At 36.3% G+C, this 19123-nt stretch overlaps 1 protein-coding gene across 3 annotated transcripts in view; it reads right to left on the bottom strand.

The window, feature by feature from the left end:
• LOC122086005 (protein FRA10AC1) overlaps window positions 1-17215 on the bottom strand; it is a 38752-nt gene extending 21537 nt beyond the window's left edge. For all 3 annotated transcript variants that reach the window (XM_042654661.1, XM_042654663.1, XM_042654664.1), the window contains exons 1-5: window positions 17075-17215; window positions 16922-16989; window positions 12427-12508; window positions 4155-4238; window positions 1639-1678 (exon numbers count right to left, since the gene is read on the bottom strand). In XM_042654661.1, coding sequence (XP_042510595.1) covers window positions 1639-1678; window positions 4155-4238; window positions 12427-12508; window positions 16922-16989; window positions 17075-17130 — 330 coding nt within the window. In that variant the 5' untranslated portion in view covers window positions 17131-17215. The remainder of the gene's footprint in view (window positions 1-1638; window positions 1679-4154; window positions 4239-12426; window positions 12509-16921; window positions 16990-17074) is intronic.
• Between the last annotated feature and the right edge of the window lie 1908 nt (window positions 17216-19123).

The following is a 19123-nucleotide window of genomic DNA, read 5'->3' as shown; positions in this document are numbered from 1 at the left end:
TCAGACCCTACTGATGTTCAATTGACGATTGGGCCTAGTATATCATCCTACGAGAATACAATATGGTGTGGATCAATCAAAAGAGATATGCATAAAAGTATTTTCCTCAAGGAGGAATCCTAGAATTTCATCTTTTTTTCAGGTGTTATTAGTCAATTCATGGAAACTCCCAAACAAGCTCACTAAAATCCTTCTTGTCACATTTTGAGGAACATTAAAGGTGCTCCCAGGAAAGGCCTTGCTTATCGGAATCATGGTCATACTGACATTATGGGTTACTTGATGCTAACAAGCTTGGTGCTGATGGTGATCATAGATCTAATACTGGGTACTATACGTTTGTTAGTGGAAATCTTGTTACCTGGAGGAGTAAGAAGCAGACAACAATCGCTCGGTTGAATGAGAGGCTAAATACAGAGCTATGGCACATAATACAGCTGAAATTTCTCATTCAGGAGTTCTGGTTCTCAAGAGCTAAACCTATGGAGATGAATTGTATAATCAGGCTGCAATTTATATTGCCAGTAATCCAGTTTTCCATGAGAGGACTAAGCATATTGAGGTCGACTTTCATTTTGTGAGGAATGCGGTTATGAAAAAGCCAATTTCTACTCAGTTTATTGCCTAAAGCGACCAACTTGGCAATATGTTCACGAAGGTGTTGTTCAGGCCTGCATTTCTTAAAAGTTGTTCCAAGCTGGCTATGGGAGATATATATACTCCAGCTCCAGCTTGAGGGGGTGTATTAAAGTGTCTCGTGGGATAATATAATGTCCATGGAATAAGTGGGATCGTGTTGAGTTGTAATTAATTGTTATTTCTGTTTAGTTATTCACCTCTACTGTAATTAGGCAGACATTCAATTCCTATGATGTTCTAGCTCCCCCTCTCTTCTTCTCTCTCTTACAGGTGCTGGTTTACAGGTTCTATATACTGTCACAGCCTTAACACCCTGAAACCACCTGGATGCCTTGACATTTATGAGTATTATATCTAACACTATGAAGAGGTGCATCTCAACAAAGAGCAAAGGGGTAAGGTTATAAATCAACATCACTCTTCTCAAGTTTTAAGGTTGTTGTGTCACCTCATGTCTGTGTTAAACACCCGACATACATATTCATGTCCTCATCACATACTCACATACAAAGTCAAAGGTAGGTATCTTCAAATAGAACTTAAGAAAATAAAACAGAAAAAATGAAAAATTCTGACCAAACAAGTATGTCTAGAGATTTAGGCCACATTGAATAACTATGATTTTCTAAATCTATGCTTCCAGCAAGAATAATTCTGATCCTCACAATAATCAACTTAATGTATCCCCGCAAAAGAAGCGAGGAAGTGCTTACTAGGATGAGAAGCAAAAAAAATTCTCTTAAAAAAAAAAGCACTCAAGAAAATCAAACACTTAGAAAGAAACACTCCAGATATCAATTTTTTTCTAAAAAGGATTTCTAATTAGAATCACTCCAGAGAACAAAAATCGCCATGGGATCACTGCAACAAGTGATAACAAATGCACACTTATCTTCCATTTGCTTCCCTTTTCAATTAGGAAAAGAAAAAAGTGAACAAGTTCTAGCCTATAACTGAATAACCCAGATGGAAAAAGTACAATTTCGGAGAAACTCATACCTTTCCACTCTTGTATTTTGACATGTCAGCTATGCAGTATCTTCAGCAAGTTTAAGGCTACTAACAAAGAACCACCAATAATATCTATATAAAAAAATCTTGCTTCAGGTTGAAACAACTAATGTAGGGGAATATGAACCAAGCAAAGAAACATGAAAACATATAATGGGTAAGACAAGTCATCTGTCAAATCCAGACAATATTGCAGGGAATGGATGTGGTACAGGAAAACAAGATAGGAAGGGGTGTCAAGCTGCATTCAGTTAGGTTCAATGTAAATCATCAATAATTCACACTGGATAAACAAGGTTACACAAAGTCTACAACCTTGCAACTCCATTTACTCTTCCCTTTCATATTTTATATATATATATATGGCCGGAGGGGAGGGGAGTATTGTAAATACCCCTTAGGATGGGAAAAGGAAAAAAGAAAACTACGACACCGCATCCCTCGAACTTTTCTCTTCATATAGAAGATCTTTTCAGCAACCCTAGTCCACTGCTTCCGGGTTCTTACTTCATTACAACAGGACCTTTGTTTTGGAATCCTAGTTTTCAAAATTCAAAGAAATGACGATATGAAAACCCCAAAACTAATACTTTTAAGTATTTGTTGAGTTTGCAAACAATTTGGAATTGCAGTTATTCAAACAGTCATAGTTGGATTGATAAAAAAAACTCTCCTAAGCTTTGATTTGTATAAAGGCCGTGTCAATTGTCAGTAGTAGACCAGGATTCCAGAAATTTGTGCGCAGCCATTATGACAGACATCAGTTCAAGGCCTATCAAGGATATCAAAAAAAGAGTTGATGAAAATTTTCAATTAAAGTGCTCCTGTTCATTTATAGTGTTCATTATAGTTGTCAAGGAATCGCCTGGGCGCCGCAACCTTGGCATCCAATTGTTTTTCTTTTCTGGTCTAGGCAACCAGCGCCTTGTACTATTTTATTACATATATGGCTCTTATTTATGCCTAATAACATTCAAGTAAATGAAAAGTTAAAATTCTATTTCCAAAAGGATAGAAAAATCAAAAGCGTAGTTTTAGCATGAAAACTGAATTTTCAGTTGTTGTGATAGAGCATTTCTACAAACCAAAAGAGCAGTAAAATAATCTTTTGTTTTTACGTCTAAAATTTTATTTCCATTCAGGAAGATTTTAAATAGCATTTGCGTATATCAAATAAGATTTTCCTGGAACATAACTCCTTCAATATAAATCAGATTTAAGCAATCTTGGATCAATATCTCACTGTCCAAACTCCAACACCTCTCACCATGACTGAATATCACAGCATTCTTAAAGAAACTTCAAACTTTATTCATCATAAAATGACATCTAAGCTAATGGGTCTTACAAGCTTTATATAGCTAGCTTAATTCAGAATCATAATATAACTAGGAAAAGTGGAAAACCCAATCCTATTGCTAATAACAAAGCATAGTTTAAAAATGAGACATGACAACAGAAAGAAACCTATTCACATCAAGGTGAGGAAATTCAAAGCCTATTAAACAACTTAAAATTAAAAAGAAGTAACTAACTAAGACAAATCCCATATGCCTACCTTGTACCCATATTTAGGCCCATTACAATGAAAACAAATGGGATCAAAGGTCCAACACAAACATAATTTTAGGTGATTTATCTGCATCAGAGCGGCAGACACATGGGAGGAAAACCATGGGCAGGGGATCATTTCACTGGGAGGGGGGAGAGAGGCAGACACATGGCTGGGCAGCCCAGCAACGTGCCCAACCTTTTTCCTGAAGTTAAATAGTGTGACCTTTATATATGTGGTTCTATTTGTTTTACTAGTGTGTTCCCACAAACATCTGTACCATACCTGTTTTCTTTTTTCACTAATAAAGTGTTATTCATAAAAAAAAGAGGAAAAGAAGGTTCAATAAGGTGAACATTTATTTGATTGATGCGTTGTATTTTCTCATATACTATTGATTCATTACTTGCTTGATAAGGATATGATGTTGATTCCTTACCATGGTATATTGTGAATTCATTCATCTCAATGCTTTGAAATAGGTAACACATGAATACATATAGAACCAACTTATTTCAGTTTGACAGTTGGCTGGTTGATTCCCTTGCAGTTAATTTGTTAATTCTAAATAACAAAGAAATATGTTCCAAAACATTTGTCTCAGTTTAGCTTTTTAATCCTGATAATATTCAGTCTTTTTCCAAAATAAGGCTGGCTACATGAAACCTGTTTTGCCATTCTACTCTATTTTTGTTAATCATAACCAAATAGTCCAAAATATCAAAATTTGACATGAAAGAGAGGAAAAGGATTTGTCCACAGGAAAAAAATATATTAAATCATATGGACATTAACCTGCAATAGTTTCCATAACCCTTAAACTCTACAAACAATCGCAGAAAAATCATATTATGAGAATGTAATCCACATAAATCATCACCATCATAATTTTGAATCAGTAAATCAAATGATTCAGTAGTCCAACCCTAGGATGTATATTTGCAAAGGATACTCTTTGAAAAGTTTATCATAGTAGCGCTTCACAAGCTTCTGCTCCCAAGATGGATCCATATCATCTTCCTCGGAGCGGATGAACCTTTGTAGAGTAATTCTTAGTCAATGGAGTGCATTTTGTAGAAGCTTAAAAATCAAAAAGCTTGAGAGAGGCACAGAATCATGTTAGTCCAGTTGAAATTGGTAGTTTAGTTGCCCTACAAATGCTACTAGACCATAGTGGTAATTTTCTCATAGGATAGAGCCCTCCAAGCCTCCACAACTTGGAAGCTTGGACAAGCTAACAAATTTGAATCTCTCGCATAAGTTATAACAAGCTGTTCAGTTCCATTCCATCTACCTTATCTGAAATGCACAGTTTGACCACCATTGATGTATCTTATAACAAGTTAGAGGATCCTCTACCCCTACGTAATAATCAAGCCTTCCAAATGCTACAATGGAATCTTTCATTCAAAACAAAGGTTTGTGCAGCAATGCCAGAGGTTTGCAACCTTGTACTGCATTGGCATCTCTTTCTATCACAGCCAAACACCATGAATCCAGTGCACTGACATATAGTCATGGTTCAAGGTTTTGGTTAGGCCTGAAACCAAGATAAATCGGCAGAAACCATGTATTTTTTCCAGGAAGTTTTGGGTGGTCATATGGCCAAGTTAGATCCTGAAACTTGTAGGACAGCTTGTTTTAGACCTTCTAAACAAAGCAGAACCATTAGATTTATATTTAAAAAAAAAAAAAAAAAAAAAAAAAACCCCCAAAAATGTAGTTTGACTTCGGACCCTAGGTTGGTAGTTTACGCTGTATACAATCTCTACCGTAGGTTAGAACACATATAATTCAAGTAAAACAGCTTACATAAGCATTAGGAATTAAAAGACATCAAATTATAAACCATTACATAAATTAAGCATCATATATGGTTCGTTAGTAATTGTCATAGTTGTCACGACGTCACCTAGGTAGCGATTTGGCATCCCGGTGAAAATCCGAGGGCATGACAGTACACCGATTTATGGGAGTCACGATTGGCGGCCGCTAGGGTCGTATAGGTGTCACTAAGGCAGCGCCATGGATGCCATCGGACGCCTATTATACTAATCGATCGTTTTTTTTTTTTTTTACTTGTTATTAGGTGAAATACAAAAGAGACCAATTTCTTAAATTGAAAGTGGAAAACCCTCGAAGCTGACCTGTGACTGCTGACCTTCTCCTTCTCCGGCACCGGTAGTGAACCTGAACCCTCGAAGCTGACCTGCAACTGCTGACCTTCTCCTTCTCTGGCACCGGCAGTGAACCTGAACCCTCGAAGCTAACCTGCGACTGCTGACCTTTTCCTTCTCCGGCGACTGACGTCCTCCTTCTTCGGCAACGAGCCTAATTACCTGAACCTTTGAAGCTTCCGCCTGCGACTGACGTCCTCCTTCTCCTTCTCCTTCTCCGGCTGCAAAACCAAGGTAAGGGGCCGCCTGCGACGTCTTTCTCATTCTCCTTCTTCGTCTTCTTCATCTTATTCTTCTCTGCTTCTCTTTCTTCCTCTTCTTCAGTCCTTCTCTCCTCCTTCATCTTCTGCTTCTTATTCTTCTTCTCTGCTACTCTGCTTCTCTTTCTCCTTCTCTATTTCTGACTTCTTCTCTTCTTCTCTCCTTCTCTCCTCCTACGTCTTCTGATTCTTCTTCTTCTTCTCTCCTTCTCTCCTCCTACGTCTTCTGATTCTTCTTCTTCTTCTCCTTCTCCTTCTTCTTCTCTGCTTCTCTTTCTCCTTCTTCAGTTCTTCCCCTTCTCTGTTCCTTCTTCCCTTCTTCTCTCCTTCTCATTTCTCTCCTCCTTCGTCTTCTGCTGCTGAATTCTTCTTCTACTTCTTCTCTGCTTCTCTTTCTCCTTCTTATTCTTTAGTTCTTCTCCTTCTCTGTTCCTCCTTCTATGGTTAATGTTTCATAACAGCATAAATAGAATAATAGAAATATAGAATTAATTCTGAATTGAAGTATTGGATTGCTTGTTTTACTGCCTTATTTTAATCCTTTCTTGGATCACTTGTTAAGTTGCTTCTGACTACTGAGTTGAATTTTTTTTGGATTTTGATGTTGTTCTAATGGTTTTTGTAACATATATGCTAATGTTACTGTTTAACAAGTGTTTATATCTTTACAACTTGTATAGTTGTATACTTAAATACATAATGTTAATGTTATTGTTTAACATACTTTGTTACTCTGTTTTATAAATTATAACTTGAATACTTAATGAGTTGATGTTATCATGTTAATGTTATTGGTTAACACTTAACATACTTTGTTACTCTGTTTTGGAACTTGTAGGATAATAGGACTATAGGAGTCCATAATGGATGGTACTGTTGGTGGTAGTAGTGGGGGTGATAATATAAGCACGGCTGCATATGATCCGTCCAAAGACCCAACCAGGAAGGCCAAATCAAATGACCCTGGGTGGAAGTATGGGTATTGGCCTGACCTTTCAGACAAGAACCTTGTTAAGTGCACTCTTTGTGGAAAAAACCTCAAGTGTGGAATCAAAAATTTAAAGCAACATTCGGTGGGTGGATATGAAAATGTTGCTAAGTGTACCAAGACAACTGTAGCGATTGCCACGGAGATGAATGCAGCTCTTATGCGCAATAAGAAGAAAAGGATGCAAACATTTTAGATGATGATGATGTTGATGTTGATGTTGGTGTTGGTGCTGATATAGATGTTGATATAGAAGTTGAAGGTCAAAAACAGTTTAGTAGGACTCCTTCTTCTACAACCTCTAGACTTATTCCTAACTCTGGGACAACTGCTAAGAGAAAAAAAGTAGTCATTCAGCCACAAGTAAGGGGCCCCATGGATGCTCATGTTAGACGGACTCCTGAGCAAGTGGTTGCTGAGAGGCATATTAAAGGTAGTACTCAAACTACTATAGAGAATCGGTTTAGATCAGCGGAAGAAAAAAAGAGAGTTGATAATCACATTGTTGACTGGGTTTATCAGTGTGGTATTCCATTCAATGCTCTTAAGTCAAGGAGGTTTGAGGTGATGGTGGAATCTATTGCACAGTACGGGTCAAGATACAAGCCCCCAAGTTATCATGAAGTGAGAGTGCCATTGTTAAAGGCAGCAAAGGATAGAACTGCAGAGATGAATAAATATGAAGAGTAATGGAAGCAGTATGGGTGCACTCTAATGATTGATGGATGGACAGATAAAAGAAGGCATTTAATTAATTACCTCATTAACTGTCCAGAGGGGACTTATTTTATGGAATCTATTAATGCATCTAGTATATCTCAAACTGCAGAGAAGTTGTTTGAATTGATTGACAACAAAGTTCAAGAAATTGGTGAGGACTATGTTGTGTAAGTTGTGTCAGATAATGCATCAGCTTATAAATTAGCCGGTACAATGCTGATGTAGAAGAGGACAAAGCTATGTTGAACTCCTTGTGCAGCGCATTGCATTGACCTGATGTTGGAGGAAATAGGATTCTTGAAATCTAATAAGAATGTGATAAGGCAAAAAACGTAACCAACTTCATCTACAGGCACACACGCATTCTTAATGCAATTAGGGCTAGAACAAATGGGAGGGATCTTGTGAGGACAGCAGCTACTAGATTTACAACTGTATTTCAGACACTTCAAAGCTTGTTAATACATAAAGATGACTTAAGACATTTGTTTATTTCTGAAGAATGGACTAGTTCTAATTTGGTAAAGACCGAGGCTGGGAAGAAAGTGGTTGAGACGGTGTTTGCTGTAGCATTTTGGAATGGTGTGAAAAATTGTCTTAGAGCTTCAGAGCTTCAAAGCCACTTCTTACTATCTTGAGGATTGTGGATGGTGATGAGAGGTCTTCTATACCTGAGGTTCAATTTGCCATGGATGAGGCAAAAAGAAAATAAAAGAAAATTTTGGGGATAGAGAAAGGAAATACAAGAAGTGTTAGATATTGTTAACAGGCGTTGGGAGATTCAGATGGGGCATCCTTTGTATGGAGCAGCACTATTTCTTAATCCTAGCAAATTTTTTTCTTATAAGGAAGGTGATGATGGTGGCTACCAAATTATATCTGCTCTACAGCTTACATTTAATGAAGTCATTGAAAGAATGATACATGAACCAGCTTTACAAGACAAGATAAATACTCAAGTCACTTTGTATAGATATTCTCGATGTGGTTTTGCCTCAAAAATGGCGATTAGATCATAAACAACCATGAGTCCTAGTAAGTACATTGTTTAGTTCTTTTGTTTGTGTGATATATTAAATATTAATCTAGCTATTTTTATATATATTTATTTTTTATAGTTACTTGGTGGCGTTCATTTGGAGGTCATGCTTTTGAGCTTTCAAAGGTTGCAAGACGTATTCTAGGGCTTTGTTGCTCCTCTTTTGGTTGCGAGCACAACTGGAGCACATTTGAGTTTATAAGTAGCTGGGTATTACATCTATGTCATATTTTATACTTTTTATTTTTGGAACAATAACTTTGTTCGTTGTTCTCTATTGTTTATGAATTCAGATTCATACCAAGAAGAGGAATAGGCTAGAATATCAACGTTTGAATGATCTAGCCTATGTTCAATACAATCGCCGCCTAGAAGAAAGGTTTCAACAAAGGCGTTTCGATAACAGAAATTATGATCCACTTGTGCTTGACGAACTAGATTGGAGTAGTGAGTGGATGATTGACGAGCAAGTGGATGATGTAGTCCATCCTGATGCTGATCTCACATGGGACGTTGCTGGTAGAGCAGTGGGGGCAACAATGGAGGGGCCCAATCGACCCAGGAGAGCTCAATCATCAACCTCTAGAGGAAATATGTGCTACAAACGCCGTGGTAGAGGGAGGGCTGTTGGGGAGTCATCAGAATCAGATGGGGAAGAAGATTTGGAAGAAGAGGATGAGGTGAATGATTACTTGGATGTCGTAGATAACTTTAGTGAAAATGCAAATGCTTCTAGTGGACAACAAAGGAATCTTCCATCTGCTGATTTGTTGGATGATTATGATGATTAAGTTATTTGTGTTTGACTGTTTGAGTGTTTGGATTTTATGTATTGTTTAAACTTTAAACTTTAAACTTGAACTTTGAACTTTGATTATTAGTTAAGTTTTCTTTTTTTATTTTATGTTGAGTTCATTTGCTATCAAGCTTCATTGCTTCAGTAAGTCATTAATAGCTTAACAGGTTAGCCACTTATCTTATCATTTGATCTATTCTTAGGTTTCCAAATATATATCTCTGATTCATATATGATATATTGACATATATACTTTTTACTTTGTTCAGGTTGCTCACTCACTTCCAATCATTGCTTTCAAGCTTCAGTCACAGGTTAGCCTTTTACTCTTTACTTTTGTGTGATGTACATGTTGATTTTTTATGACTTGAAGATTTGATGTATAACTGTATAAATCAATAATTTATGTTGATTTTTTATGACATGATATGGCTATATTGATTTTTTGATGATTTGATGTTACTTAATGTTTGTTTTAAATGTTATAGGGTATATATTCTAGGCTTGTAGCATGCTAAATAACTTTAAAAAATAGGGAAAATAAAAAAGTAGCATACTAAATAATTTGAGAAAATAGAAAAAATAAAAAATGACACACGGGGGATTTAACCGCCATGGCAACGCCAAAATGGGCGATTCATCGCCAAATCGATTAGCCACCCTCCACCGCCTTGGATCAATTTGATGCCGTGACAACTATAGTAATTGTTACAAAGAGTAATCTATGTCAGAGTAAACAATAGTACGATACAAGTGTGTTAAGATATGTGCACGATAAAGGGGTTCATCCCTATCGTGATTAGCTTTTGTTTTATCTTTTGTTTACTTTCCTAGTTAGCTAGATTGTCTTTCCTAATTAGAGTAGGTTTCATTTTCTATATTCTTGTTGTACAAGGTACTACTACTTATCTTATTTGGTTGTAACTCTTTAGTTTATAAATACTATAATGGAGGAAGTAGGACACGTCAGCTGCTCCTCCCCTTGCAGTCTCTCTTCTTCCTCCACTAGTCCTGGTTTGTTAAGCTAAGCTTTCATAATAAAATGAATTTCTCACTTTATGCCCATCCTAGAGTCCTAATCCCTTAGTCACAAATCCTCTCCAAATCTTGTTGTTGAGCAACAACTCTTGTTCCAAGCTTGTTTGGGTAAGATTTGGACAAAAGAGGAAGCAACTAAAATATTTTGGGGGGGTTTTCTTCACTAACAGTAATAGACAAAACCAGATGAGATAGCTGATACTAGGTTGAAATTAAAGTGGCTTGTAACCTTTCTTCCAAAATGAAATATCGGACCAAAATTTCGGTGAAAAACCCAATAGAATTTTCGTTTCGATGTTGGTTTATACTCGGAAGCTAGCGAGACCGAGATTTTTTCCAAGATCTCGCCAATATCTTGTACCATGCATATAATCAAGGAGACATCAACGGTTGGTACACAAAAAAAAACCATCATGTCTAACCATAGTTGTCACGGCATCTAGGTGACCCAAGTCATTGGAGGGGGCCTAGACACAAGGTAAAACCAACTAGACGACCAAGGCATCCAAGGTGCCCACCTAGGTGACCAAGGGACCTACAACTAGGTGATGCCTTGACACCTATGTCTCTAACTTCAATGATAAGGACCTATAGCGACCAATCGTAAGCTACCAATGAGAATCTTGTTCTTTAAACAATTGAGAACAGTCCACTCAAGATTCCCATTTGTCCAGTACAATGTACATACGTATATACACTCTCACTTGTATATCAAAATCAACATTATTGAAAGCACACAATGTAACGACCATAGGAACAAATGCTCGATTTTGTTCATGGGCCGCGAAATTTCGAGGCAAAGACCTAGGGCCCGTTTATATCATGCAATCATAAACATAATTAGACACTTTCTTAATAAATTTGATGGACACAATTCCAACATGTCCCACCCAGGTTGGGCACCAAAAGACATTGTCACGTGGAAGAAAATAACAGTTGGTGCCACAAATCTGTCTACCTATTATTTCACTTTCTCCAGTCCTTTTCACAACATTAATCGATCACTTCAGCTCTTAACCTGCAAGTTTATCATTTATCAACCTCCCTCGTATCAATAACATTCTTGCACAAGCATCAAAGAGACTACCAATATTCTCTCCCATTTTAATGATATCATCTGTCCAAGGTGGACTTTTAGCACAAAACCACCTCAAAATAAAACAAGTTTCCCATAGGTTTACCACCAACCTTGACAATGGGTCAAGTGAATGTATAGGTAGAATATTACCATATTTTTGTCCCACCCTAAATCCCTAAACAAGACCAAACCTTCTACTATAAACAAGAATGGCCTTACACTTCTAACTATATCAAAGAATTGGAGACATGTCACCTGCCTCTAGATCTTATTAAGGAATTGGCCGGGGCAACAATTACCAATATGGAAAAGGAAGGATATGCAACAATGTAAATCCTAATTTCCCTCATAGATTCATGTATACTACAATATATCTCTAAAATTTGTCTTCGTAACTAAGAAATAACTTGATCCTTGCAATTAAAATAACAATACTTAGGCTTCTTGGTATGATGGTAAAAAGTCAGCCACTGTGAAGACGTAGCTTGAGTCAGAGAGTGACTACTTTGTGCAAAAACTGCCAAAGGTTAGCACTGTCTCTAGTCCAACCCTCCAAGACCCTGAGGGCTGAGAATACAGGACTTGCATCAGCTTACAATTATGTAATTACTTCTTCAACCTGATCAACTCCATAATTTTTTAAAAGACAAAGCTCCAATAGTTTTGTTGGTTTAGAGACCATTTACAGATTACTATGTCATTTGCTGCATCCTCAAGTTCCTTATGTAATAGGCAGCATCAAAAAATAAAATACAGCCCAAGAAGAACAAAATCTGAATCTTATTTCATCATATTGATGTGTTCTTTATAAAAAAGTTGCTTAGTCGTTAATTTATTCAACTAGATAGGAGATGGGGTAAAAGAAAACAAAGGAGAAACTCCAATGAAGATGACAAAACCTACTGAACCATAATTTTGTATACTTAATGGGGAGGCTAAAAAGTTTAATCCGATCAGTTCTACAGAAACCTGATTCCAGGTAAAGAACCTGAAAGGACTTGATGCCCAACATTTCACAGTGCAATGAACAATAGTTTGAATGGGTGGGTTATAACTATGATACTGCTAGTTATACATAATACATGAACAACAAATAAGGACTGAATGCTAGGGATGTGATGATCAAACCTGTAGCCTTCTCTAAGAGTGTCATAATCAGTTTTAATAGGCAACTTGTCTTGTGTATTTTTCCCTTTCCCATAGAAATCAACTGCAGAATACACATACAGAGGCTGAAATGAAATCAGTATTGTAACAATCCCATAATTTTCAAGAAAATAAGGACAAATGTAATAGCTTTGTTTGGTTACATCGGTATCAAACTACAATTTCAGATCAGACTGTGGGTATCTCCAATTACTTAGCAAGAAAGAATTCAACTGCACCATAATACGAATAAACTAAGTTGACAAAGAGAACAACAAAAAAAACTAAGAATGTTAAAAGATTTGAGAAAACACGTGCAAAATCTTTAAAGTAAAACATTAGGCATCCAATATCACCCAGTGTTTAAGGAGAGCAATTCAGGCATGCACCTTGAACCTCAAATAGAAGGCATAACCATTCTGCCAAGCACCACTTTATTAACATGCAAACTGTGTGCCCCAATGGTTGACCTGCTCTAGCTCTGTTCTTTCAACCATTGCAACCACAGAGATTTCTTCAATTGAGCAAACAAAACCAGCTCTATGGTTTTGCACACTAGTCAGGCTATTAATTTGGATTATGATGTTTTTCCCAATCGCACCAGTTAAGCATCCGTGTTAATTACATCTAAATTGTAGTGTTTAATGCTATTGTGATTCTGCACTAATTATTAGGCTATTTCACAATATCTTTGTGATCTATTCTCGCCTTAATATCTTCGATGTGCCTATGTTCTGTTTAATCGTTTACTTTAACAATTCTAAAAAATAGATGAGCTCTGCCTCTCCCATCCAAGATTGTATGTGCCTGTCAATGTCATGTAGTGTGAAAAGCATGAAATATTCACATGTACAAGGTGTTGTTATGGGACTTCCTAGTAAAAATGGAGGTGATGCCATGTAGTCAATGTCACAAGTGCAACAACAACAAAAGCAAAAAGCTAAGCACTGCCAAAATGCATTTAACCCAGAATATGATTTGTTTGCAGATGCCTGGTCTAAATACTGTGTCGTCTATCTGATTTTTTGCATGAATTTCCCTTGCAATTCAGCAAAGGCATGCCACATCCAAAAACAGGAAGGCCGTGCCAAGATTTTGATTCACACCTCAAATTTTCCTTCATACTCCATTATCTACATAGATATTATACCTAAAATAAACAAGGCTCCAGGCTTTCAAGATATAATTAATCATTGTGGCATTCTCATTGATGTTAACAAATGATTAAGAAGGAAAATCCCCACCAACCTGAGCAGTTAATGAAGCCAAGTGGTAGAACTCATATCATTTGACTATAGTAAAGTAGTGGGGTCCATTAGGGTCTCATATGGTTAGTTATATGTTAATAGTTTCTATATTTGGAGTTTCAGATTATAATTTGGTTTACTAAGAGACCTAAGTCCATTCATATTTTGTTTTCTCATTCTTTTTAGTCTATTCCAAAGCTGCAACCTTCTTATTGATCTTGGTGATTATAGAAATAAAATTTGAATTTGTGAAGTAGTCTCTCTCTCCATCAATTTCCTCTCTTTTCTTCTATTTTTCTCCAATCTTTTCTCCAGCATGGGCTGCTGTTACCGGAGATTTCAGCATGCATGATTTTCAAAATAAACACTTGGTTCAATCAATCTTACAACTTGAGAAACTGTCATAACAGAATCCAGTAGACCCTGAAATTCATTTGACATGTATACAGGCCTAATATGTATCATATAAATTTTGATATCTTATTTATTTCTGTTCATTACTATTTATGTTACAGCTCTTAGCTGCTATTCTCCTCTGCTAAGCTATATAATTCAGGACCTATCTATCAGCCAGAATTCCTTAATTCTTTTGAGAATTTTCAGTTAGTTGGCTGAATCGGGAGGCCCAAGAATTGACGAGATCAGGTCAGGTCAGGTCAGGTGACAAATACACAGCGATGAGCAGTGATCCAGTAGCTCCAAGATCTTAGTTTTATTTTCATCTCCTAGTAGCGAATCTATATATGCACCATCTTTTTTGAAGAGCCTAGGGTGAAAAGTGAAACACCTGGTCATATCATTCAAAAAAAAGTTCTAATTAGCATAGTTTTGAGAAATGCAAATAAGTTTAAGAACTCATGGGTGAAAGACTGAAAAATCTGAAAATTTAAGCATGAATTTGGAGTATGGACACTTGGAAGTTAAATTGAGACATTTATGGAGTTCCATAATTGCTTCTAAAACTTTCTAATTTTTGGAGTCGGCAAAAAATTGATCCAAGGTAGATGGGACTAGGGTGGGGGGTAACATATACGGCAGTGTCATATAAGATTTCCAAACTTTTCTCAGAAGAGCACTTAAAATGTTTACTAAAATCAATTTTTAAAATTAGGTGCCAAGGTAATGAGGAATTAGAAAGTATCTAACTTGCAAGCTTTTAGAGCACTGGAAGCCTACATAAAGGCAAGTAGGCCTTCAAGGAAATTACCATATTTTGCTTGTTTCTAAAACAAAGTCAAGTCATTGCTCTTCATCTCTACTCTTGTGATTGATACCCTTGAGTTTAGTGTTCATTGTTGCTATGCAAAACCATAAGTTGTGTAGCTTCTCATTTAGTTTTGTAGTCTACCGGATCCTCTTGAATTTCCTTACCGTTTTATCACTTTGGCTCACATAATTGAGAGCAAGGATCGAAATCTCGGGTTTCAGACAGCCTTCGGCCCAAAGATTTGGGCCGAAACAGGTACTTTTTTTTTTGGGGATATTGCTAGAAATTTGGCAGAAATTTCCAAAACTTCTAACAGTTGGGCCAATTTCGGTAATGCTAGGTTTCATCTCGGGGTCCACCAAAACGTCCTAGAATTTGACCAAGATTTTCGAGTTCTTGAACCATAATTGAGAGGTTCTATTGAAGGTATCAAAGATATATAGCTTCTGGACAGTACAGATCGGCTGTAGCTCAAGTTTCACCAATATATATACAACCACTAATGCTCAGCTGTCTGTTTTCCTGGGTTATTGCCTTGCTGGACAGTTGTATTTGGCGACCGATTTGGTGAATTGGCTAATTTCTTTGGCACTTGGATAGATTTATTTGACTTGATTCAATGGATAAATTCTCGACAGGTTATACTTTGGATATTTTCTTGGTTACTCTTGTGCAGATTTGATCTGCTTTGTCAGCCCATTACCCACAGACCTTTCCCAATCAGGTCCTACATCAGGGTAGCATAATTTTTGTGAATAGATCAAACTTAAGAGCTCCTTCATATTGAAGTCCTAGCTTGCTCAAACTTTATTCAATTGTACAATCAGCATGTCTAGCAATAAACTTCTATAAACATCAAATGTGGTAGATTCTTCAACAGTATTATATGACATTAGGTATGAATTCAATAAAGTAGAATCAGAGTAATAGATTCATCTATAACAACAGTATATGTGAGGATGTGTGTAGCCCCCTCCTATCTTTGGTGGAGGAGATTGTTCATCATCCATTTGCTTTAGGACACTAGGATCAAACAAATAGAAAGCTCACTATCTGCATGTTTCCTTCATGTCCATCATATAGAGTCTACGAATTAATGACATCTGTACCCTGTTTTCTACTTCTTTTTTTCTTTTTGAGAGAGGGGGCTTTGGCTTGGCAAGACAGTATTAGCATTCTTGGAACAGGTAACAATGCATGAAGATGGATGACAGGGGTAGAAACTAGAGCAACTGCAGAGTGGAGGTTCAAGTTAGATTCCTATCCAGAGCACCCTACGCGGCAGAGTATCTCTGACCTTGAATTCAAACGAAAGTCTCAAGCAAGTAGAGAAGGTAGTGCTGAGAAGATCAAAAACACTGTGTACTGTATCCTAAGATACCCATCAACATGCACTTGTACCAAGGGGAAAACAACATGATAGAAATGTAAATTATGTACTGAGGCTACCTAACAAGAAGAAAATGCACATGGGGATATCTAAACTGTTATACAGTTAAATCTACTAAAACATCATCATAATATATCCTAAAATGGCCTGAAATGGTTGAATGGCAAAACAGGATTCATTTAGCCAACCCCATTAAATTGAGATAAAATTTAGTTGGATCAAGTTTATTTTAGTTCCTACAAAAGGGGCTGGGGAGGATTGTCTTAAGGACATCCATAATGATGAAATATCAAAAGGTGCCTACTGTGACTTTGTTAAGGTCCATTGATTGATCAGGCAAGAACACCATGGATGTTGCAAGTAATTGCTTCTACCATTCAAGGGTTATCAACACCCCCTTCACCCAAATTGAAAAGGGTAAGGGGTTCAGACCATCATGATTCAAATGAACCACCAAATGGCACCTTAAAAACCTATATAAAATATCAAATCCAATCAGCTAAAGTTAGGCATGAACGGTGATTCTCTTATCATGAAAACGATCCATAACGAATTAGACAGAAGGAAGAGAAGGGATGAAAGATTCAATGGAGAAAATAAGAAATAACAATAACTAAATGAAGGAGACATTACCGTAATCCTTCACGAATTTATTATGACGATCGTATGCGTTGAGTCCTCGAATGTGAGCCTGATACTGTCTGTAAAAATATATTATCAGAATTTTTCTGAAGAAAACTAGCAGTTTCAGGAATCAAAAATCGATATTGAAGGTTCAAGGCTTACTGTTTTCTCTCTTCGCTCTCGAATATTGCAGATTTTAGAGACCTGAAGGACGCCATACTTTACGGACTTGGCGTTTGAGACTTCAAGAAGAACGACGCCAGAAACCTCCGAGAACCGCGCACCCTTTTATTTCCTTTTTAAGCTATGTTTGGATGCCAGGAAAATAAAAGAAAAGAAATAGAAACAAAATTTATAAAAGTTTAAATTTGAGTATGAAGTGGAACAAATAAATCAACCAGCGTCTCATCATTTTTTTTACTATTTTTTTATTATTTTTTTATTTTTTTATTTTTTTTCCTTTCCTTCACATGCAAACAAACATATAGCCTTAAGAATTGTTTCAATCAAGCCCCTATAATTTACCACAGGGATCCAAGTCCATTTACCATTGGATTGGTTTTGGAATCCTTAAAAGGCCGACTTTCAAAATGGATAACAGATTTCAAACTGTATTACCTATCATGTAGGTTTTTTTTTTTTTTTTTTAACCCTAGAGAAATAGCTGAGTTGACAAGTGGCCTTCACCTCAAGAAGAATGTGGTTTTGAGTTATACTACTCTTATCATCTTAGGACTAATGTAGCTACTCACACGGGATGTTTAGTGTTCTTCATTGTTTTCGGTTTAGGATATGACTCAGTCCATATGATTTCCAAATTGGTATGAACCTCAAGTTTTCACAGCTAGGTTTAATTAATTTTCCTTTCAATCCCTTTTTAAACCTACATTAGTTTGCATTTGGATTCCCAAACTCTCATTCATTACCTTGTTAGTGATTTGTTACCTCCACTAACTGATATGTATGATCCATTATTCTACAAGACATCAAAAGGATTTCAGCGGAGTTTTCAAGGATATGAATTTGTCTTTGTTGGCAGAGTTAAATGCTCATGGGACGTTTCCTTCTTGGAGAAGTATCAGTTTTGTTCAAATTTACAATAAATAAATAATAATTTATTTTTTATTTTTTATTTAACCTGCATTTCCACCATATCTAAAGTCCATATAAACTATCACATGGCAAATATTTAGGGCGTGATGGAAGGGATTCCAAAATTAGGCATGATGGGCTGCCATAGAGTATCATAGTAACATCATTTATAATGGATAGAAATAATTCACCAGGTAATAGAAAACCTTTCAGTTCTTAACCCCAACACCCGTGCTTCCTAATCTTTTTTGGAAGAGTCACATGGAAAGATGAAGAGATGCCATAAGATCTTTTTCTATAGAAAACACGTACAATATCAATACCAAACTATTTCGAAAGGCGAACTTTGGACCGAAGATCTACATGCAATATCTTTCATATCAAAATTTTAAACTTAGGGTGGATACAAAATTTTTAGAAAAAAATCTACAATTTGGATGGATTTAAATTGAAAATCTGTAAAGAAAACATATTTGACTCTCTTAGAAGAAAAGAAGTTGCAACTTCAGTGGCTAACAAATGCGATTTAGTTAGGGCCCATAATACCTTAATTCCCGATATCATCTTCATACCATCCAAACTCCTAGATCGAAGGAGTCTCTCTTCTCCTTGACTGTGATTGAAGGAAAACTATCCCTATACATATTTTCAGATGGATATTAATAAATTGTTGCCGGGTGGGCCATGTGATAGAGAATTGAGTCTTTGAGACTAGAGATTGATCATTCAACTTGATGTGGCGTGTTTCATATTTAGTGAATTCTTCATCTATCCAATTATCTATGGTTCGGTCAGTGGCCACTACCAATTTATAATAATGGTCATATTTGTTGGGATAGCTTATATAGTTGTTATGTTTCAAAGTGGCTCAATTCATCATTGTTATCTTAGGTCACATGGTTTTTTTTTTTTTTTTTTATTGATTTTCAAAATTTGAAAACACTATATCCTCATCTAATTATAGATTAATTTTTAATCCAATCCAACATCATGACATGTTAAAATAATAATATTAAATAAGAAAGACCATACCAAATTCAAAACGGGTGAAGAATCTGTAGTGTATTTAAGTTATATCATGAAATTTTCTTCTTCTTCTTCTTCTTCTTCTTCTTTTTT

Source organism: Macadamia integrifolia, chromosome 8 (assembly GCF_013358625.1).
Source record: "Macadamia integrifolia cultivar HAES 741 chromosome 8, SCU_Mint_v3, whole genome shotgun sequence".
Classification (NCBI taxonomy): Eukaryota; Viridiplantae; Streptophyta; class Magnoliopsida; order Proteales; family Proteaceae; genus Macadamia; species Macadamia integrifolia.
Note: the sequence above shows the minus strand (reverse complement) of the source record. Positions and strands in the feature narration are given on the sequence as shown.